General features: G+C 38.0%; 1 protein-coding gene across 30 annotated transcripts in view; it reads left to right on the forward strand.

Moving 5' to 3' along the window:
* THRB (thyroid hormone receptor beta) overlaps nt 1–23,121 on the forward strand; it is a 349,469-nt gene that overhangs the window by 151,828 nt on the left and 174,520 nt on the right. For 15 of the 30 annotated variants that reach the window (XM_074312779.1, XM_074312778.1, XM_074312758.1 and 12 more), the window contains one exon: nt 7,669–7,718. The exons of 3 other annotated variants lie outside the window; for them this stretch is intronic. Coding sequence is in view for 3 of the 27 variants with exons in the window: in XM_074312773.1 (XP_074168874.1) it covers nt 7,669–7,718 (50 nt within the window). In the remaining 24 variants the exon portion in view is untranslated. Of the gene's footprint in view, nt 1–7,668; nt 7,739–23,121 lie in introns of all 30 variants that reach the window. 12 more of the 30 variants (XM_019745237.2, XM_074312770.1, XM_074312754.1 and 9 more) reach the window with 1 other exon arrangement.

The following is a 23,121-nucleotide window of genomic DNA, read 5'->3' on the forward strand; positions in this document are numbered from 1 at the left end:
TTCAATATAATGAACATATCTATTATCCCTAAACTTTCTGTGTGTCCCATTTTGATTCTCCAAATGCAGAGCAAAACTTTGGGAGCACTTAGAACAAACCCATCTTTTCCTGGGCCTTTGCATTGGGTTCAGTAGGGAACTAGATAAATATCTTCCAATTTCCTGGGCCAGCGTAATAATAACAATACCAGCTAATACTTATATTATGTTTCTATGTGCCAGGCACTGTTCTAAGCACATTATACATTTTAATACTTGATTAATATCATCACAACTCTATGAATTAGGTATTATTGTCCCTCTTTTACCATCGAGGAACCTGAGGTGGGCACTAGAGCTCCCTAAACGTGTGTCTCCCTAAAAGCATGATCATACATGTGCGTCCTGTGGCCTGGTGAAAATGTTCTACCTGAAGGTTCACTGGTGTCTCAGTATCAAGCACGGTGTGTTATTTTCAATCCCTTGGTCTTATATTTATTTTAGAAAATTTGGAAAAATATAGATAAATATGCAGAATAAAATTTAAATCAATAATCCAACCACCCAAAGCAAATCATTGTATATCCTTTGAGCCTCCTGCCATTCTAGGTAACACTACACAAATGTCTTTGTCACTAAAGCATTGTATGTAATCATAATCATTTACTTAGGATAAATTCTGAGAAGTAGAAATGCTGAATAAAAGAACGTGAAAAACTTCAGGCATTTGATGCACTCACTAATGTTTTACTAGCTGGGTGGGTAGGGGTGGGGGCAGGGTGCAGAGTAAGCAGATAAGTGTTAAAGTAGTCACATAGAAGAAAAACTACCCCAGTACTTGCATACTGGCAAGAAACCCTCCAAAGGATCTCTGATACGATGATTCTGTAGTGTCTGTTTATTTTTTTCCTCATAGAAAGAGAAAGTGGATTTTCATTTTTATAATAAATAGCTTTCTTTTGGTAGATACCACTGAATTTGGAGATAGAGAGCCTTTTATTGTTTACTTTTATTGTTTGTTTGTTTTTACTGTTAATTATGTTGCTCCGATTCCAATTGTATTCACTTGGTCAAAAGAATCATTACCAAGTTCGTTCTGGTATATGACCTGGACGGACAGCCTCAGCGCCCAGATTCTGCCATTGCGCCTTCATGGGTAGTGGTTTCCCTGCCACACTTTGTTTGAAGATCCTCCGGGGGTGGCTCTCTGGAGTGATGAATGCCATCTTTGTGTAAAGGGGCAGGAGGGAAAATAATCTAATTCTACCAAAGAGAGAAGACAGTAAACCGATCCTCTGTTTCCATTGCTGTTGGAAAAAGAACAGTAAATGACAGCAAAATTGAATAGCTTGATACTTGCACGGTATAAATTACCCAGCGGAAGAGATGTGTTGAGAAGGAGAGTGAGGATTTGATCTCTGCCTTTCAGTTTCTGTCATTGTCAACCACCAAGTACAAAAGTTGGCTTGGCAAACCTTGGCTTCATCCAGGATACTAGGGAGAGAGCCAAGAGATTTTTTTTTTTTTCCCCTGCGAAGTTGCTCTGGATTGGTCTTTTGTGGATATGTTTACATTGGTGAATAAAGTCAGAGTACTTTAGTCATTTTGCCACAGTAGTGTCTTCAGACTATGGGTTGGGCCCTATTAGTGGATAATGAAATCAATTTAGCAGGTCATTTCTAATTTTTCTTTAATGAAATAGTATTTAAAAGACAATAGGGTAGAGTTGAATGGAATAGAAAATATCAAAATGCATCACATAAATAAGAATATTATTTTGTGGAACTTTTGTTTTAGTTAGATATACATACACACATCTGCATATATGTACATGTGTTACAGATTAAAACATACTTTTTATTGTGGGTCATGGTCAAACAATTACTGCTGGGAATTTTTGACATTAGAGGTTTTCATTTCTCTGGGAATATTTTTAAATATAGACAATTTTCCAAAAGTTGTTTGTTTGGAATTAAACAGATCAAATTTTTTGGGTTTGACGTTGAGGTGAGCAAGGAAAGTCTGCACATTGATATGGACAGTAATTATCTTCTTGCTGATCAAATTCTAAGTAGAAAAAAAATGGCTTATCTGAATCTGTCTTTATTGTGGTCCTATTAAAAAGCAACTCTGGTAATGACAGTTCTTTTCAAATGTCAGATGAAAAACACCCCCAGGTTAGAAAACCACCTAGTGGCATTCAAATACCAACCCCAAGAGTCACCATACTTTAACAGGAGAAGGGCTCATGGTAACTGTATTCCTACTTGCCTGTGATTGGAGTTAAGAATTTACCAAACAGTGAAGTCACTAGTCGATTGTGATGACATGTGCTGATTTTTAAACGTTACTATGACAATTCCATAATAGAATAAAGTTTCATGTATGCGATGTTTTCCCCCAATTCAGTTTAATTCAAATATGTGTTAATTGTTTTGAGTTAACATTAAGTGGATACATGAACGTGGGTAAGATCTAGCTAGTGGCTCAATTGTATGTATGAGTAAGTTTTTCATTTATGGGAACTATATATATAAATACATGTATACCGATCATCTTAGCATGTAACACATTTCACCAAATATATTTATGCATTGGTACTTCATCTTTATAAAACTAAAGACTAGTCAATGCGATAAATAAAAATACTCATTCTAAAAAAAGGTAGTGGCTGCCTGGTATGCTATTTGAGGATTGTGTTTGGATTCAGCAGTAAGGAAAAATTGTGTTTGATTAGTAATATCTGTGATGAACGTGGGAGGGAGACAGTGGTGATATATATACCATGTGTTTATCTTAGAACTTTTCCATTTAGTAAATCTTTATGGTATCTTGCAAACATGCTTTGATTCCTTCATTTTATAGGGTGAGGTAAAGGAATAGCAGGTAAATGTAGCCCAAAGCTAAACCTTTGAATATATCTTGCTCTTATTTTATTTGTCCACCTTCATCTAGATTATTTGTTTATAACTACTGTACCTTATAAATGTTTGTCTGTTTACTCCTTTCCATTCCCACTGCCACTGTTACACTTTTGATCCTCATTAAAAGAATTTTTATAGTAGCTTTCTAGACCACTTCCCTGCTTCTGGTGCTTATAATTTTTCATAGGGTCAGGGGTCATGGGCTCCACTGAAAATCACACAGAAAACTGAGTACTTACACACACTTCTGCCAGTTTATTCAGGAGAATTGTAAATTCCCTGAGGCCTACACTTGATTAGAAACCCCTAGTCTAGTTGTCTCCCACCAATCTATCCCTCAAATTTCTTTCGGACTAATTTTCCTAACATATCATTTAGATCAGATTACTTTCTGCTCAGAACCATTTCATTTTCTGTTGCCTTCAGAACAGAAGTCTAATTTGCTTGGATTGGAATCTAAACTCTTTCAAGCTCTCACCTTTGTAGCCTGATTGTTCCCTTTTATGTCCTAGGTTCCACCTCCCCAACACACAACCTTCTAAGCCAAACAAGAATATTGCTGCTATGTCCCCAATATTTGCTTCACTTTGCTCCCACAGTGGCCACTACCCGAGTATCTTCTCCTTTACTTCCACTTCTTTGGGCCCTTCCTACCCTTCAAGCTGAGTGTTCTGATTCTGTGATTTTTGTGGACGTAGCTCTCAGAACTGAGTAATACCTTGTATAGTGTCTTGCCCATCATGGTATGTTTGCCCGTTGACTCCCAGATCCTTTCTTTGCCCTTCCCTTGTATTATTGAGAGTCTAACCCCTGAGGGTTGTACAGTCCAGGTTCCAGAGTCATTTGGCCTCCATCTGGTTTCAGCCATTGGAAAGCCCTGGAGGGAGAATGGAAGACTGACAGATGGGAGAAGCCGGCTGTTTCTTCCCCACTCTGTGCCTCAGACAGTATCTCTGATGGCAGCTGCATCTCCTCTAGGCTTCAGCTCCTACTAGAGGGGCCCTTTGAGTTTTCAGCTTCTGCTGGGTGACCTGGGCCCCAGGGCTCCAGTATTAATTCTTCCATTCTTTGTCTCTATAGCTCAGGGATTTCCTACAATGGCTGAGTTCCTGATGCCTCATTTTCTCCTGTTTGCCTTTATATCTTTTCCTGGGTTATCAATTTCCTGCATTATAGTCCTTCTGTTTAAATACTTAGACTAGTTTTACATTCCTGGTTGAACCTTGACTGAAACAGCTAGCATTTGATGGATATTTGCTGAGTTTTATTGCCTAATTTTATACTATCTTCTATCACTCTTATTTGAGTGAATCAGGTATAGGTCCTATATCAGTTATCTAAGTCACAATAGCATTACATGGGTTTATCGGGGTAGTAATAAATTACCTCAAAACCCAATGGTTTGAAACACTTAGCCTTTATAAGTTCATAAGTCTGAGGTTTGGTTGGGTGGTTCTTCGAGTTCTAGCTGGGCCCACTCCTGCATCTGTGGTCAGCTTTAAGTCAGCTAGGTGGCTCTCCTCATCTTGCCTGGGGATTCTTATATGTATGGGGCTTGCCTGGTGGAGGCTGATCTAGGATGGCCTTGGCAAGGCAGCTGACATGAGTCAATTTCACTCCATGTTTCTCAACCATGACAGGCTAGCCCAGGCAATCACAGAGGAACACGAGGAAACACACAAACATAAAAAGGACTTTCTCAAACTTCTACATGCAGCGTACCTGCTAACATCCCATTGGCCAAAGCAAGTCACATGGCCAAAATCAGAATCAAAGGGGCAGGAAAATAGACTCAAATAGTGAGAGGAACTGCAAAATTACATGCCAAAAGATTAGACATAGGGAGGGGTGAAGAATGTAGGCTATTAATTCTTCACAGTCCATCTATCTCGGTCTCCAAAAGATTTGAGGAGACCTGAGACAACAGAGGTAGGTAGGTAGGTAGGTAGATGGATATACCAAAAGACAGACAGATAGATGACATTAACTTTTTGCCATATTAACCCTTTTAAAATGAAAACTTTACAATAAAATACATATTATGTATTTGCTGATTTGTTCCATATAGTTCCTTTGTACATAGTTACTGAGAAAAAAATAGACCAAATAAAAAGCCATTTATAAATAACATATTAGTAAACCGAGTTAAAGGGAGTTTATTTATTCTTTAATCTTCAATTTGCATTAATTGGGAGTTGTCCTGGGAAATTGTACCAACCTCACCTCAGGTCAGATGGTATAGCAAAATGAACTGTTTCATGCCCAGAAATAAATGTATTCCAAATATAAATATGAATCAGTTACAAAACAGATTCTTTTGAAAGTACAATGTAACCACACTATTAATATAGTTGTGCCCCAATTAAAACTGTGTAAAGAGCATATATTCTGGGCTAAAGTTGTTCCAAAGAGTGATTCGCATTTTTGCTTTCAAAAATCTTGTGTAAGCAAACTGGGCAGCCTCCTCTGAGCCATTCATAGCTCCTCATTTTCTAAAGAGAAGAGTTAAAAATGAGTTTGTTTAAATTGCAAGGGTCTGGGGCTTGACCTTGCTACTTTAAATTTCCTTCATCACTGAGAAATCACTTTGACTTTGTCTTCTTGGAGTACCTTAATTTGGCTTGTTCTTGGTTTGAGGCACATAATGAAAAAAGATGCTGTCTGTTTGTATTATAGCAAATTTGAAAGCCACCTCAATGACAATGTTTTTTCAGTTTCCTTCTCTGCAGTTTTGTCATTAGAACCTAAGCCTGTTCTCAGTAATTCAGAGCGAGGCCCATCACATCTTTCTGCCTGGGTGAGATTCCTGGCTACCCGCTTCTTCACTGTTTAACTGTGGGCAAGATTTTAAACCTTTGTCTGCCTCTCCTTTCCTAACCTGAAAAAATGATGTTATTAATAATATCTACCTCGTGTGATCATTGTGAGGATTAAATTAAGTGAAATTAGGTAAAGGATACAGCATACCCCAGCTATCTATAGAAATCCTTGTGACTATTCATCATCATGGGACAATTTTTAGGTTGTTTATGCTGAGTCAGGCTCACATATATTCTTCAAAGTCTAAGTCAGTTATACCCCAAGAAAAATAAATCGAGGTTCAATATCATTTTCATACAAAAGGCACTGTTTGTTTTAAAATATTAGTGTCAGGGGTAGTGGTATATATTTACTCATATTCGCCAGAAAGCCACGACAATAATTACAAACACAAGCTTCTTCCTTGCCTTGTCAATTCAGTCTTTAAAAATGCTTTCAGAATTGGTGTCTTAAATGTTTTGGTCTTTGACCTCATGCTATCAGAGTTTTTGACTGTCTAGCAAACAGGGAGGTGATAATTGATGGCTTGGATTTGAAGATTTATGACAAGTGTAATAGAGCGAGACTGATGAAAATGGATAAACACAGCCCCAAAGTCTTCCTTAATGTTGTTTCAAAAGGGAGGAAGATTAATAATAAGCAGATCAATTTTTAACAAATATGTGTTGCCTTTCAACACATTGAGTGTTGATTCTTCATGGAGTCATCGTGCTGTTAAAACAAGACAAGGCAACATCTTGAGAAGGCCAGAGTCAACTGGCAGAGAAAATTCACACCTACACACATACATATGCACACCCACACATAACCAACAATCACTTTAATGATATAACAAGTGCTTTTACGGTGCCATAAACGTTGGATGTTGGGTGAAAAGACGATGACTGAGCATGTATTTATTCAATGTGGCAGTTAAGGGGAATGAGCTGTTAGAGATCCACACGGTTGGCTCTCACATACCCAATGCTGAGTCAAAAATGCGGAGGGATAGAGACACATACACAGGTTCATATCATAAAAACACACAACACTGTTCATTATCCTGGATACACATATGTAAATGTAAAAAACTGGACTGGAAATATACAGCTGCATGGTCAGGCCTTGGTGTGGGGTTGTCAAGGCGATTATACCTATGCTCCATTTTCTTTCTTTTTTTTTTTAAAAAAAAAAAAACAGAGGAGATGTCAAAAAATGTTATCAATGGTCCATCCTGGGTAGCAGAAACCCAGACATTTGTTATACTGACCTCTGTTTTTCTATGATTTCTAAGTTCCACACAACAACAAAAATTTGGGGGCCACTGTGTAGTTGAAAAGCAGCTTCTCACTTGTGCAGACACTTAGAGATTGCTGGACAAGCAGATGCCACGGTCTGGTGGGCTGTCTTTTTCATCTGTTTATACCTGTGCGAAGTGTCCCCTCTATGATCACACGTAATGCCGTCCAGACAGCACCATAGCTTCATGCTCCGATGCATATCCTGTCACTTCACCGGAGGGCACGGCCAAAGCTTTTATTTGTTAAAACCTAGCCCAGAAAATGTCCTCTGAGACCCAACTGGACCCTCTTTAGCATAAATTTTCTAAATTGTTTAGGATTCGCATTTGCCTTTTTGTCGCTTTCCCAGGCTGAGAATCCAAAACTCCTGAGTTCTGTCAACAGAAAAGGAGGTCTCTGGGATGCACGAGTGTTGTCCCATGCCTATAATGTGTTACTATGATCCCTTTGCTAAAGTCCCTTTCTCTGAAACCATCTCCCCTTTGGAGTGAGATTTTATCTAAGACTATTTGCATTTATTCAAAATCAGAGACAGCTCTGAAACCAGACCCTATTTACACATAGAAAGAAGAACAGATTAAGCAAATGTTGGGGAACTTAAAAAAACAAAACAAAACACATCTATTTATCTTCTTGTGTTTCTTTCTTTTTTTTTTTTTTTCCAGATCTGCGGTTTCCCTCCCATTGGCCTTCCAGCGGCTGCCAAGTTCCACAGGTGATTTAATGGATCAGAAGGTCAGATGTCAGGCTTGACTTGGCTGTTGGCAGACTTGTGGTCTCTATGATTAATTGTCACTTTTTGACGTTATGGGAATTATCTTCTCATTTGTGGCGTTGCTGCTATTGTTCTTTTACGTAGTGTTGAATGCTAGGTATTCAGAGAAATATAAAACAGTAAGTGGGCTTAAAATAAATAAATAAAAAAAAGCATGATGGAGAAAAGGAATGCTGCAAATTCACTTGGGAGAAGAAGAGTAAAAATAGGACAGGGAGAGAAAGGAGCCAGCCCATTTTTCATTTGTTTTGTGGGGAAACTGTGCTCGCTGAAGATCCAACAGTCCTCTCCATTCTCTTTTCCTGGAGTGTTAAAAAAAAAAGAAAAAGGCCTAAGAATTAGATCACCCATGGGTTAGAGCAAGTCGGGCAGGACATATAAGCACCTGTGTGTTGAAGACTCCCTTTTTTTTACTGACAAGCCTCTTGCATTCTCCCTGTCGTCACCAGAGGTTTGGCAATATCAAGCAGCCGGTTTGGAACACGAGGTTATAATTCGGAACTCAGTTTGTTTACATTATTATAACAACAGTTTCAGTTTGTCTGTGCAGTTCAGGTTGTGTCAGCACTTTCCTTTCTATGTTTATTATTTTTAGCAGTTTAAAAGCTACCCGTGAAAAAAATGGCTTTCTGGCTGTAAGGTGACATTCCGGCTGGGCCAGAGTCTGGTGGAGTCTATAGAAATGCTCCCTGGCTGGGGGAGTCGGGTCTTTTGAATGCTGTCTTTGTGCCTCGCTTTGCCCAGGGCCTCTGGCCTATTGTCTAGGTGCCTCAGTTAGGGGTGGCGCTATCTGATTGTAACCAGTACTAATATTACAGCGCTCAGTGCCCAGGCCCTCCCTGGGGGCCCCCAGTCTGGCTGCCTCTGTCGCCCAGCCTTCTCTCCAGGGGACCAGTCACAGCTCTCATATTAGAAAACCCTATTTGTAATTTATAGAGTGTTCAAGGGAAAAGTATCAGTAAAGTTTGTCTGGACCTGTGGTTCTCTAACTTTTGTTGTTGTTTTTTACAAAGCACCCTTTTCCAAAATGAAATCTTTCAGTGAACCCCAATTTGTAAGACATGGAAAAGTACAGCTGTTCTGTTTGAAGATGAAAAGGGTGCCGTAAACCCCACTCTTCAGCCTCCTCCTCACACACCCCCAAACAAGGTGACATCTCAGGTCGCTCACCTCTCCCAGGAAACCTACCACTCCTCAAAATACTTGCACGTTATTCTTGCAGGGCAGTTCCCTCGATTTACAGATAAAGAAACTAAGAGGTGATTTTTAGAGATGCTTGAAACACCAGGCATTAGACACTAGAGTTCTCACTTCAATAATACATTTGTATATAGTTCTAGAAAAGGCACAACTAATCTGTGGTGATAGTAATCAAAATAGTGATTACTGGATTGACTGGAAAAGGGGGCACAAGGGAATTTTCTGGAGTGATGAAAATGTGTATCTTTATAGAAGTGTGGGCTACATGGCATTTGTCAAGATTCATCTGTGCTTTTTACTAGATATAAATTATACCTCCATTAAAAAATAAAAACAATGAGGGAAGTAAAGCAAAAGAAAAATCTAGGCATTTAACGAATGAAACTACTGATGAACTTCCTTAAATACTGAAAAAACTGATGAACTTCCTTAAAGCTTTGTGGACTATTAAGTGGGGTCTAAGGTCAGTCTGCAGAGTTTCAGAAAATAGGAGACCATGGTGCTCTTTGTTCAATAATCACCTGACATGGTGTTCTTTGTTCAATAATCACCAAAACCAGAAAAAAAAAAAATTATCAGAGAATTCTAGACACTAGAACCACTGAATACATTTTGGGGTCTTCTCGCCTGTAATGTGGCTAAAAGATAATACCTAGGAGTTCTGGGAGTGAAAATCTCACGCATTACTTGGACATGTACTGTTGATAATGCTCGGGAAATTCTTTATAATTTTGTAATCCTCTGCTACCTCATCTGAATGCTTTTCCATGACCTATAAAATGCAAGATTCCTTATTATATATCTTAGCAGAGTGGACCTTCTGGTGACTGAGGTGGGAAAACGGGCTTAAGTGACCTCTGTAAAATAAGCTACTGACGGATCCAGACTTTTTGCTTTTGGCTGTGTCAAGTACTTGTGTCAAGCAAATGATTGGCTGTGTACCCATATCCTTGCAATAAGGCATTTTGACCCTCTGAAAAGCACTTTCTACCCCCCTGAAAGACTTGGAACCAACCCTATTTAAATTTTTCTATTTGTGCATTTTAGAAATCAGGCAGTAACATGGAAGGTAATTATTTTGGTTGAAATGCAGCTCAGCTAAGGACATAGACTGGGCAGTAGGACCCAGCAGCCAATTCTGCTTTTTAGAGCCTGGTGAGGAAACTGGGGCTGAGAAGAGCAAAGAAAATGTTTTTTAAAGGAAATAATGACCGTGTAAGAAAAAGTCAAGAGAGGGTCCCGGAGAGCTAGAGCAGGAAGGATTTAAAGCTGCTCAAGTGTTCTCATTTCTGAAGCTGTTAGTTTGCTTCAGAAAGGACAAATTGTCTACTAATTGAGTGATTTCCAAACAAAGGGCCAAGGCCTATTTAATTTACCACATGGATCCACATTGACAAAAATTTAGTTCACTAATGAAGCTATGACAAAACTTCCGCAAAGAAAGAACATTTTCAATAACCAGGACATTTTTTAATTCACACATAGCATGCTTTGCCTGCATGTACATACAAATTTCTTAATCAAATTAAATTCAATTTAGCTAGAGATTTTTATCCAGCCAATGCAGTTTAATGTTCCTAAGAGCAGAAATGAAAGTACACAATGTAAGAGTTTGAGCAGAATTTACTTTTCTGCAAAATCCGCTTTTTTGCAATTCTGTGTGCATCTGAAAGGAACTGTTTCTTCGAGTCATTATGAGGCAACCTGTCCAAACAGAAAGCACCAAAACAGAAATTGTAAGTCTTCTCCATTTTGGTGACTTGGGGCAAGTGATTTTCCTGGAGCCAACGCTCTTGAAATGTATGTATATACATATGTATACATGCATATATATATATGTATTTGTTTTTTTACTTATAGGTCATAAGTGATCTTATGAAAATGCAGCATGTGTAGTCATAATTCCGTTATTCACGAGAATGACAGTGAGAGTAAAATGTCAATAATTGAAGCCCAATCTATTTTTTTTCCCCTTGATTTTTTTTTTTAAATCAGCAACCTGAATCTTTTCAACCACTAAACTGCTTATAAGGACTGTTAATAAGTTGGGAAATACCCTGATTTGAGTTTTATCTCCTTTTCCTTACTGCAACTATTCCCCCATTGGTGCTACTGCACTCATAACAACTACTAAATAATGAAATAAATAACAAAATAAATAGGTAAGACGAAAGAAAAATAACGAACATTTAAATGTGGAAATTCTTCTTCGTCTCGGTTTCCAGGTAAGGAAACAGTAAAATAGTCAGGAGCAATGCCTAAATGACAGTATCCCTGTCACAGAGGCAGATCTCTCTATCTATAAGTCTCTGCCTTAAGAAGAGAAACAATGGATCCAAACTAATCGATATATTACATTTGCTGGATTGGAGAAATAGCTAAATTTGTGGAGAGAATAAACTAGTATTTGGGGCCCATTTCAGAACACCATAAGTAACAGTAACTAGCTTACAAAGGTTCATTTTTCTCTCCAGGGCAGTGGATGGGGTGGTTCTGTGGTCATCAGGGACTCAAATACCTTTTATGTTTCTGCATTTCTATTTTTAACATGTGACTTTATCCTCAAGGTTATCTCTTGGTTCAAGATGACTGCTGGAGCTCGAGCCCTCACATATAAATTCTAGGCATAGGGAAGCTGGAAAGGGGTGGGTAAAGGAGGGTAAAAAGCACCCATTACCAGCTATGTTTTTCCTCTTTAGAAGATCTTACCAGAATTCCCACCCAACAAATTCTACCTATAATCTTCCACCAACTCCTAGTTGCAAAAGAAGCTGGAAAATGTAGCTGGGTACCCTTGCATCCAGACAAAGGGAGATGTGGTTATACAGAAATTTTGTGGAGGCACCTGGCATATCTGGTCACAATCAGGCAGTTATTAGAGACTCTTCAGTCCTGGAGGTGAACGATCAGGGGGTGCTTTAGAGCACCTGCTGTTATAGGCAACTGAGGTAGACCTGAGGACTCCAGTTTGTGATGGGGAGATTTGTATTAGTGAGGTGGCGTCAGGGACAGGAGAGAAGAGATGAGTGTGATAGAGCTTTGTGAAGACTGAATTGACGAAGGAAAACGTATGCGTTCGTTAGCTGTGCAGTTCAAAACTAGACAACTCATATATATGCATATGTATATTTGTGTATTCCGGAAAGACATTTAGCTACACTTCTAGTAAAGAAGATCTAGATAAATTAAAAAGTTACTTTTTTTTTTTCACACAGAAAATTGACTGGGAATTTCATGATGCAGTCTATTGGCAATACATAATACATAGATAAATACATGCATGCATATACACACCACAAACAACATAAAACTTTTCTAGGGCTCCATACTCTCAACAGCAATGATTTTCAAACTTTAGCATCCCTTGAAAAGAGGAAAACAGAAGGAGCTAAGCTAAATTATAGACTTTTAAAGGGAATGAAAGGAAAAAGAGTTGTAAAAATAACTAAGACATTATCATAAGAAGCCAAGCTAGAGGAAGTTGGAAAGTCAGGATGGGGGAAGAACCAGTTTTTCTTTCTTCTGTTCTTTCTTCCTTCCCTGCCCTCTTTTTTCCTTCCTTTCTTTGTCCCTTTCTTTCTTTCTCTGTTTCTTTCTTTCTTTCTCTGTCTCTCTCTTTCTCTCTTTTTCTTTCTTTTTTACTTTCCTTCCCCCCCCCTCTCTTTCTCTCTCTTCATCTCTCCCTTCCTCTCTCCCATCCTCCCTCCCTCCCTCTTTCTCCATCTCCACCCCCCCCCCATTCCTTCTTTCTTTAATTTTAGAAGTAGAATTATGAGTTTGGTAATCATATTTTCATAGACTTTTCATTATGAACTCCTAAATGAGAAAGAATTCAGTCCCCAAGTCATCACATCCCTTTTGTTCAGTTACAGGGCAGTAGATAATGTCTTGCTATTTTGCAGATGACAAAATCACAGCTCATCTGTGGTGCTAGTGGGATGGAGCCAGAGGTGCCTGGCCCAGCTGTTTTAGAACTCCTTGCATCCATGGTATACCATACACCCACCTATGCACTCACCCCTTGTATGTGTAATCCACAGGGCTGGGCAAAAATGGCCAAGTTTGTCAGTACAATTCTCTTGGTACTATGTGTTTCACACCCTTGGCTACAAGGCAAAATCAATTTTTCACTTTAGCTTTGAAAATCAGATCATGTTAAATAAGCATAACTTGAGTTTATGATTTTTAACCCCCTCTGGTTGCATTTTGAAATCTAATGCAGGTCCTAGTTTTTCTCTCCAAATGTTGGAAAGGGCAGGTTTGATTTGCATTGGCTGCTTGCTGCTCCAGGTGTCTTCTCAGAAAGCTTGCTGAGGCAAGCACTATAATTTCTGCTATAACATCCTAGACAAAGTCTCTCATTAAAAAGTAAATGCCTATATACTTACATAGTAAAAGTGTAAAAACATGCATGAGAAAAACATACACCAACTGTTAAATAGTGGCTAGCTTGGCGAGAGAAGAGGGAAAGCATAGAGGTAGGGAGATAGGTCATTAGTGTTGTTGCTTTATTTCTTATAAAGAGAAATGAAGCAAATAGATCAAATCTGAATGGTAGATACGTGGGTGCTGTGATTTTGTTTTGTATGTCCTTTGAATGGGTGTAAATTTTCATAATTTAATTTTTAAGTTAGCAAATGCCCTTCATATAGGCAAAGTGATTTGAGTCATTGAAATTCTTTACTTCATCCGTAATAATCTACTTACAAATTACATATCATCCTTCTGTGTCTTTGCATATGCTACTTCCTCTCCCTGCCCCCCAGATGTCTTTACTGTTCCCCAGATAACCTCTTCACCTTTCCAGACTCAATGGAGGTATCACATCCTCTAGAAAGACTTGCCTAATTCCCTGCCCCAAATTCATATTTGGATTTGGAGGCCCTGCTCATCTCTCAAAGAACATCGGGCATTTGCGTATCATGGCAGGTATCACTGTTGTATAAATATTGGTTGGTTTCTCTGACTTCCAGGACTATCACGTCTACCTGGTCTGCAGTACACCAGTGGGCACCATTTAAACACCGTCCAACCTGCACTTATACAGGCAGTCCTGCCTCCTTCCCACCAGAGAGACCATTTTTATACCTCAATGTAGAATATTTATCCTAGTTCAAGTGCTGGAATTGGCACATATTTACATTAACAAACACTTGTTTAATAAATGAAAAAGTGAGCACTCAACCAAACCCTAGTTTCCTTGATGAAGAATTCTCTAGACAAGTGGTTCTCAAAGTGTGGTCCCTGGACCAGCAGCATCTGCATTACTTGGGAATTTGTTAAGATGCAGATTCTCAGGCCCCACCCCACGCCTACTAAATCAGAAACTCGAGATGGAACCCAGGAAACTGTTTAACAAGCCCCCCAGATGATTCTGATGCATACTTAACTTTACAATACACTAACTTAAACTAATCAAAACTAAAAGCAACGATTTCACCGACTTCGGTTGAGTCTGGAAAGGTGAAGAGTGGTAATCTAGGGAACAGTTAGGGTAGAGAGGGGCAGACAGAGAAGGTAGCATATGCGAACACTTAGAAGCATGATATGTAATTTGTAAGTAGATTTTTATGGATGGAGTAAAGAATTCAGGCCGGCAGGAAAGAAGAGTTTATAATCAGGAGTCAGATCAGGGAAATCTGCCTAAGGTGTTTGGATTTTGACCTGACAGCAGTAGGAAGCCATTTTAAAAATGTAAACAAAATAGTGATTTGATCCAGTTTTGTATTTTAGAAAGAGTCCTATGGCAAGAATGTGACAGATGGGATGGAGGAGAGATTGGCCACCGTGGGCCAAGTAAGCAGCTATTAATCAGTCTAGGTATAAAATGATGAGAGCTGAACTAAGGCACTAAGGCACTTCCAGTGGGAATGGAGAGGATGGGATGGATTCAAGATGTATTACAAAAGTAGAACTGATGGAACACAGGAATTTATAGAATTCAGGAAGCAGGACAGAAGTCATCAAAGACGATGCTCAGGTTTATGTCTTAGGCAATGGATGTACATTGGTTTCATTCACTGAACTAAGAAAGACAGTAAGGGGAAGAGATTTGGGGACTGGGATAGGATCTGCATAAGGTGAGTTTGATTTGTTCATTTGGAGTTGGAGGAGTTTATGGAACATTTATATGGAGGCATCAAATTCTTACAATTATATCCTGGGCTGAAAACTTCAGTTTGGGTGATATCTAAGCATTAATCATTCATATATCATTGTAAACAATTCTGCAGTAAATATACGTAAATTTTGTCTTTATATCTGATTATTTCCATGGGAGATATTTCTAGATAAAGATCAGTATAGCCAAATAATTTTACAAATGGATATGTCAATTTATGCTTCCATTAATATTATTTAATCACCCATATTATTTACTCTTCACGAATTGATTATTCCAGTAGTGACTTTGCTTTAATGTATACTTTCCTGATTATTTGTAAGGTTGGACATATTTCACTTTATGTTGACCTTTATCCAAAGATTATTCGTTCATGTCATTGGACTATTTTCTATAGGATATTGATTTTTTTTAACTGGTTTTCAAGAACTCCTTTTCTCTATTAAGATTAGTATTCTCTCTTTGCCCATCTCATGTTACAAATATGTTTTTCTAGTTTCTCATTGATCTTTGATGTAGCAGTAAGTGGCTGTTCCCTCTGCCTGAAACACTGTCAAAACACCTACTGGGCTCATTCCCTGACCTCCTGCAAGTCTTTTTCAAATCTTATCTTCTCATTGATGTCTAACTTCCCAGCAAGCACAGCCCTTGGCTCTTCTGACCCTCCCTCTTGGCTTTACTTTTCTTTTTTTTCCATAGCACACTTCACCTTGTCACATACAATATAACTTGTTTATTTTGTTAATTGTTGGTCTCTGTCTACTAGAATGTAAGCTGCTTGATAGCAAGTACGTAAGGACCTTTGTCTGTTTCATATATAAACCAAAAACCTAGAATAATGCCTGGCACTGAGATGATGCTTAATAAGTATCTGTTAAATGAGTATTGATTGCTTTTACATTTTTGTCGATTGTCCTAGAGTTTCAAAAGTGAATACACATAAATGTATCAGTCTTTCCTCTTCCATTTTTTCCATTATTGTCATGCTTATATATATATATTCCCCATGTAGAGATCAATTAAATATTCAGCTGTATCTTCTTGAGGCTTTTTTTTTTTCAGTTTTCTTAAAAGAGTTACTTTTTAAACCACTGTGAAATGAGGTTCTAACCAGCTATTTCACCCAAAATTGTCAACTTTATCTCATTTTTCAGTTTCATTCCTCTGTCATTAGTTTATAAGTCTACCTTTTAAAATCCTATATTAAATTCATTCAATGGGGACTGATTAGAACCTAGAATAATTCAATGGAAACTAGAATGTCCCATTATCCACTGCTAAAAGTTTTAAATACTCGACATTAGGATTTGCCAACAGATTTATAGCAAGCCGTTTGCTGACATAGAGTCAAAATTCAAATTTCTTAATTCCTAAATACATCCATCAGATGTAGGAGAATGAGGGGACTCCTTTAGCATTTACTTGGGTGAACAGAATAGTTCATCAAAAAATATCTCCTTCACGAAATGGAAAATTACCTAGGTTATTTTAAATACAAATTTTTGCAATTGTTGATTTCTGTATTGTGTTGACTTATTTCATGAATACCCTTTTTGGCAACCATTTGAGAAGACCACATTTATGAGACAGCTTTTTCTTAAAGTGTGAGGAGATCATACCAAGGCATAATAATTTCTGGTTTGGGATTCTCCTTCTTGTTAATAATAGATGGAATACCTAGTTACCAGCTCCCTTTATGCAAATATGTTGTCAAATAAGTATTTTTTTAAGCTTTTCTCTGTGTAAAACACCATGCTATACCAATGGGAGGTCCAAAAATACAGCCAACTATACTTCCCTAAAGAAACTTAAAATTAACGGGAGTCAAGATACATATACAGGAAAAGGTAAACAATAATTTTAATTATTCATTATTATTTATGTTTTTGGTAAAATTAATGGGGCAGAGTATATATTCAAGATATTAAGAAGAGGAAGAGATGAAGGTGGTTGCAGTGACCTATGAAACTTTTACTGAAGGGATTAGAATTTGAATCAGTTCTAGAAAAATAAGCAGAATTTGACTTTTATAGAAGAGGAGAAAGGGAGAGGGAATTTTAATAGTCCTGAAACCTTTCTCAACATTGAGTAGATTTTTTTTTTCCGTGTTTTTATTGTCGTTGTAGGCAATGAATGGTTTCATTTCTGGATAGTTGCTGTGTTAAGGTTTAATAAATGTCTGAACAGTTTTTTTATTTTATTTCTACTTTAAACATGTGATACACTAACATATCTTTGAAGTTGAAATTAATCAATAAGAAAAATCTAACAAAGATACACATGGCACAAGAGTGCAGTTCTTTCCGACTCAGAGGCCACTATTAGCGTGCGAGTAATGCCTCTGTTCAGCATTGTATTTTATAGATATCTTTATTATAGGCTTATTATGTTGTAAATACTTAGGTGCCTATTTCTCCCCACTCAACTGAGCCTGGCTGAGCCAAAGGCTGCAATTATTCATCTTCTCACCCCTCATCCCCCTCGCCCAACTGCCAGCAATTAGCAAAGTATTTGACACCTGGTATGTGCATAGCACTCAATTCATCTGGTGAAAAATCATCTGCCTATAAAGAGAGACAGAAAAATCATACATAAAAAAGATCATATATAAGCTTCATTTTTATTTCTACTTAGTCTACTTTTTTTGTGTTTTTTTTTGGAAATTACCTATACCAAGGAATTTAATATCAGCACCAAATATATAGCAGCAGACATAGTTGAAATTGAAAAACAATTGATATGATGAAAGAATCTGTGAATTTTTGTCTTTGCTATAAATGTAAATTATTTTTATACTTGTCATATATGGAATGAGAGAGATATGTTCCACTTTAAGTAAATCTTACATGGGAGCATTTGTATTTACAGAACAGATAAATTGAATAGCAAATATTTATTTAGCAAAATCCTTCTTTGCATAAGGATTCTGCTTTAAGTAACAAGTCACTGAGTAAACTTAGATGTGTTTTGAACCCAGCTTTATCAGAGACCCATCTGGGGGGTGAAGGGGGCTCATTTGTAGAGATATTTTAGGAAAAAGTAGCTAAATATACACTTGAAAGAACCAGTAGATAGTAACTTTAATCCACTGTAAAATTCTAAACTCATTTGGTGATAGACTCTCAGACTTAATTTCTAAATCTTCCTATTTAGATAAATTTCTACAACTGGTACTGACTTCTGGAGTATTCTAGCAAAGGTCCTAAAGGTGTGTCTGCCCTTGCTTGTGTCAGCTATTGGTTTCTGGTCACAGAATTATGGAATCCTGGAGATAGAAGATATCCTAGATATGATCTTCTTTCCTACTCAATGTGTGGATTATAGCCAGTAGTATTGGCACCACCTGGGATTTTATTATAAATGTGGAATCTCAGGGTCCTCTCTCGATCTAGTGAGTCAGACTCTGCACTTTAACAAGGTCCCCCCAGGTGATTTTATGATAAAATGGAAGAAGGCTGAACCCATGCTCAGTACCCTTGCTCTCCAAGTGGCTAGCTATAGTGTATGCTTGTTGTCGTTGCCAGCCTAAGGACATTTGAAAACAAAACAGAACCATTAACAACAACTGTCTTGGCTTGGGGAGCAGTTGCCATTTTAAAGGGCAGAAATGCTGTTCCCAAGAAGCAAAGATAGAAGACGATCCAAAAATATATGATTAGGAACAGTGGTTGCCTGGGGCCTGAGTTTGTTAGAACAAGTCAACTTGTTGAGGGAAACATGATGATAACTTTATTGTGGGCCACAAAATCTTGGACACCGATAGGACTACTTCTAAAACTTTTTGGTGGAGTAGGAAATGCAGTGAATGGGAGACGGTGGGCATGAATGAAACACTCGTGAGAAAAATGCACTTAATGGCTAAGTTCACGCTAGAGTTCCATATCGGTACCAATCTGGGACTGCCTCATTAAATACAGCACCTCTGGGATATTAGGAAAAGGTGATGGAGATGAGGCCTTTGATCTTTTCTGTAACAGATTAGATGCAGGACAAATGAACGTGAGTCTATACCCACGTCTATACCCACGTATTGTTCAGCACAGAAGATACAAGCTCCTATAACAAGAAATATCTTTCAGTAGAATGTTCTAGGTGAGTCAAAACCTTGATAATGACAATGGAAGAGAAAAATAATCACAATACTATTCCTTTGCACCTGGGTAACTGTACCCTGAAGCAATTATAATAGCTTTCAGGTTCAAAATGTAAAGCGGAAGAGAGATTCTGATGCTCCCAAGATCTGAGGCCTTCCTGGAGCTCCAGGTAAAGGAAGGAATTTCAAGAGTTGCTCTGGAAAAGACTTTATATACTTTAATTACCCCTACAAGGGGTCATAAGAAAGTGAGAGCTGGATCAGGCCCAAGGTAAATGCAATAAACTCTTTGTTATTTGATGCATATAGATTAGATTAAGACAAAATAAATAAAATAAGATAAAATAAAACTTAACCCATTTATCTACTTTCCCAGGAACTTTTTTAAATCTCTCTTTGCATCTATGGAAACTATTGTTTTAATTTGAAAAGGTAAAAAGGTTTAAGTTTCTAACACTGTTTTTTTTCCTGGCTAAGTAATTAAGAGAACAAAGTGAAATATATATTTTTATCATTGTTTCTCTCCAAATCGATTACTTTACAAAAGTCCATTTTTTTTTCTCCAAATTCACCTCTAGTTTCTTATTTTATAAATATGTTTTAAAGTATATTCAGTTGTAATCTGTCATAGACTTTTGAAACTTTTATTTTTCCTGCCTTTACACTAAAAATATAAAGTGAGTCAAAATGCAAGTCACATATATAATTTAAAATTTTCTAGTAACCATATTAAAAAGAAAAACCAACAGATGAAATTTATTTTATGATTGCATTTTGTTTAACTTAACATCCAAAATATTATTCAAACAAATACCAATATAAAAATTATTGAGATATGTTACATTCTTTTTCATGCTAAGTCTTCAAAATCTTGTGTGTATTGTATACTTAGAGTATATCTCACTTCAAACTAGCTACATGTCAAGTGCTGAATAGCCACATGTGGCTATTGGCTTAGAAGAATCTGATGAAAACTATAGACCTTCTTCCCAAAAAGATTCACATTAGCACACAATGCTACATAAAATTTCAGGGGATTCGTGAACTCCTAGATGCCATCTTGGACCTCCTGGTGTATAATAATCCCAAACTGACATAATTCTATCACTAGTCTCACAATTTTTCTTAATGTTGACCTTTAGGGGATACATAAATTATTTGAAAAGAAAACTTGATATCATTTCTATAAATGACAAATAAGTGTCATTTGCCAAAACTGAAAGATACCTGTAAAAAATATATTTAGCTATTAAAACTGTTTAATTGTTCATAGATGGACCTACCTCCTAAACTCATCTTTCATATCACTCTTTGGTGCACTCTACCTAGGTCTGTAGGAATCAGATGAAGAAGCCCTGTTCTTTGCTCTGATAGGGCGTGGGAATAAATGGAATCTCTGGGAACATGCTATTAGATCATCATGGTAACATAACCGGTTGAGCTATTCAGCCTATAATATGGAATGGGGTTGGGGCATGAAACTGGGTAGTCATTCATTCACTTGTCATGATTGATGGACTATAAAGTTGTTTCTTTTCTTCTACTGATGATTCTCCCCCTGGCCCCATTTGCCAGAAGACAGACCTCAAACTCTGACCTCTTGGCAGAAGTGGGACCAAGAAGGTTGGGGTGAGAGAAGGAGACCCAGGCTGGTGGCTTAGACAAGCTCTGCTCCAGGCCTTAAAGCGATGGGCTTTTTCTCTTATCTTTGCTAGCGTCTTCCTGTTGCAGTCCATTTGGTGAGACCCAATGTACAGAGGGGAAAGGAAACCGGTAACTGGCCACTTGACTTTCCTGCAGCATAGACCTCAAGACCAGGTTGCAAATTCAAATGCCAGCAAACGCTGGGCAGGTAACTTAAGTGAGTCACTTCTTACAGAATTAATTTAGATTTTTCAGTGAAATCCTTGTTTTCTCGAACGTTGACTCTCTTTTTGTTATTATTATTATTATTATTACTGTTTTATTTAACATTAGATACACCAGTCAGAACAGTGATGCAGGGTGGATTAGACCAACAAGATGATAATTAGGTCTTCAGTCAAAATATCAATGGTGGTTCTCAATCAGGAACTGTGTCCAGGCATTTTGTTGATATCACAGTGATGGGAGGGCTGGGATGCTACTAGCCTTTAGGACCTGATTCACTACAAGGGACAGTCCTGCTCCCAAGATTTGTCCTGTCCCAAATGCTGTAACACCCAGTTGAGAAACACTGAAAGAATAATGGGAGTTCTCCAGGTCCCCATGTGGTGTTGTCAGTTTAAACTCAGGTTTGGGACTAAAGCCCTGTTGGGTATTGAGGAGAAAATGCATTTTCCTAGAGCATCTCTTTCCTTTTGGGTGGGCAGGTGTGGCAGACACCATAGGTTTCAAGGTTTTGAGGTTTCCGATCGTCTTTGGCATATCTCACATCATATCTGCAAAGCTTTGCAAAAAGACTTAGAGAAAGACTTCGTTTCCCCTTTTCTGGCTTTAGTAAGCTTACACTCTTCAGAGGGTTTTAACTTTATTATGAAAAATAAGTTCATAACTTTATTTTTTTGAAATGACTTTCAAACAGAGTGACCCCCAAGGAGATGAATCGAGTCAAGGTTTACGACTGAGAAAAAGTCCATGTTGCAAAAATCCCATAATAGGGAGTTCAGCTGATCTCTTTGTTCACCCATCCCCAACAGGAGTCATGCTACAGGTATGACCTCCTGGGAAGGGCACATCCTTGCTCTACTTGTTTGAACAAATTGAGTTTCCCATAATGCTCTGTTCTATAACCATGCCAGGGCAGCTGAGATGTTTACTGAGTTTTGTTCAGTGATGATCTCTTTCCTTGATCTACAGAGGATCTATATGATCCGTTGTCTGAATTTCCTATGATTGATGGAGTGTTTTGTGCCGTCCCCACACCTAGACTTCTAGTTGTCGATTGACTGAGCAATATATTCATAACTTTTTATGTGATGTAACATGCATATGTTAAATGTGTAAGACTTGATAAGTTTTTTATATCGGTGAACACCCATATAACCACTGCTCAGAAGGAGCAATAAAACATTTCCAGCATTCTACAAGATTCTCTCAGGCCCCCTGCCTCCCCGTCAGAACCTGACCCTTACTCCAAGAGTTACCACTATGCTGACTTCCATCAGCATTGATATAGTTTTTTGCCTGTTCTTGAACTTATTATATGTGAAATTACCTAATATGTACTCATTTGTATTTGATACTTTTTGCTCAATATAGCATCTGAGAGATTCACACATATAAGTATGTTCCTTTTTAGTAAATAGGGTCCTGGCAGTTTCTGCCTTTTGAAAACCAACTTCCTGTGAGTGTCCCCAGCAGACATTTTCCTTCCTAATAAAGGATCTACTAACAGCTGCTGCTTACCTATGTTAACCCTTACCTGATCGCTACTCGTCTAAGTCAAGTCAGTCCTGATAATGTCTGAAACCTTCTCCCTCAAGCACAGCTGAGGCAGCCATGGTGTATACTTAACAAACACTCAGGTAACATGTATGGCTTTCCATTTTCCAGGCAGTATTCTAACTACATTACACACAGCAACTCATTTAATTCTCACAACCACCCTAGAGTTGGATGGTATTATTTCCATTTTACAGATAGGGAAACTGAGGCACTCAGAGAATAAGTAACTTGCTCAAGTCACAGATGGGATTTGAACCCACACATTCATTCTTGTAAACAGTATCCTGTGCTGCTTCTTCGCACTTGTGAAATATCCATCAGAAACTCCGAGAAACAAAGTTCATCCAGCACACATTTATTGAGCAACTGCCTGGTGGATGAGTCAGCAACACCTTTGCCCCAGGAACTCTTCACCTATTTGTGGAGACAGAAAAATATGTTTGTAATGCAGTGTTAACCAGAGGAGGAAAGTAACTAACTGCCTGAGGAAGTAAGGGAAGGGC

This window comes from Rhinolophus sinicus, linkage group LG10, assembly GCF_036562045.2.
Source record: "Rhinolophus sinicus isolate RSC01 linkage group LG10, ASM3656204v1, whole genome shotgun sequence".
Classification (NCBI taxonomy): Eukaryota; Metazoa; Chordata; class Mammalia; order Chiroptera; family Rhinolophidae; genus Rhinolophus; species Rhinolophus sinicus.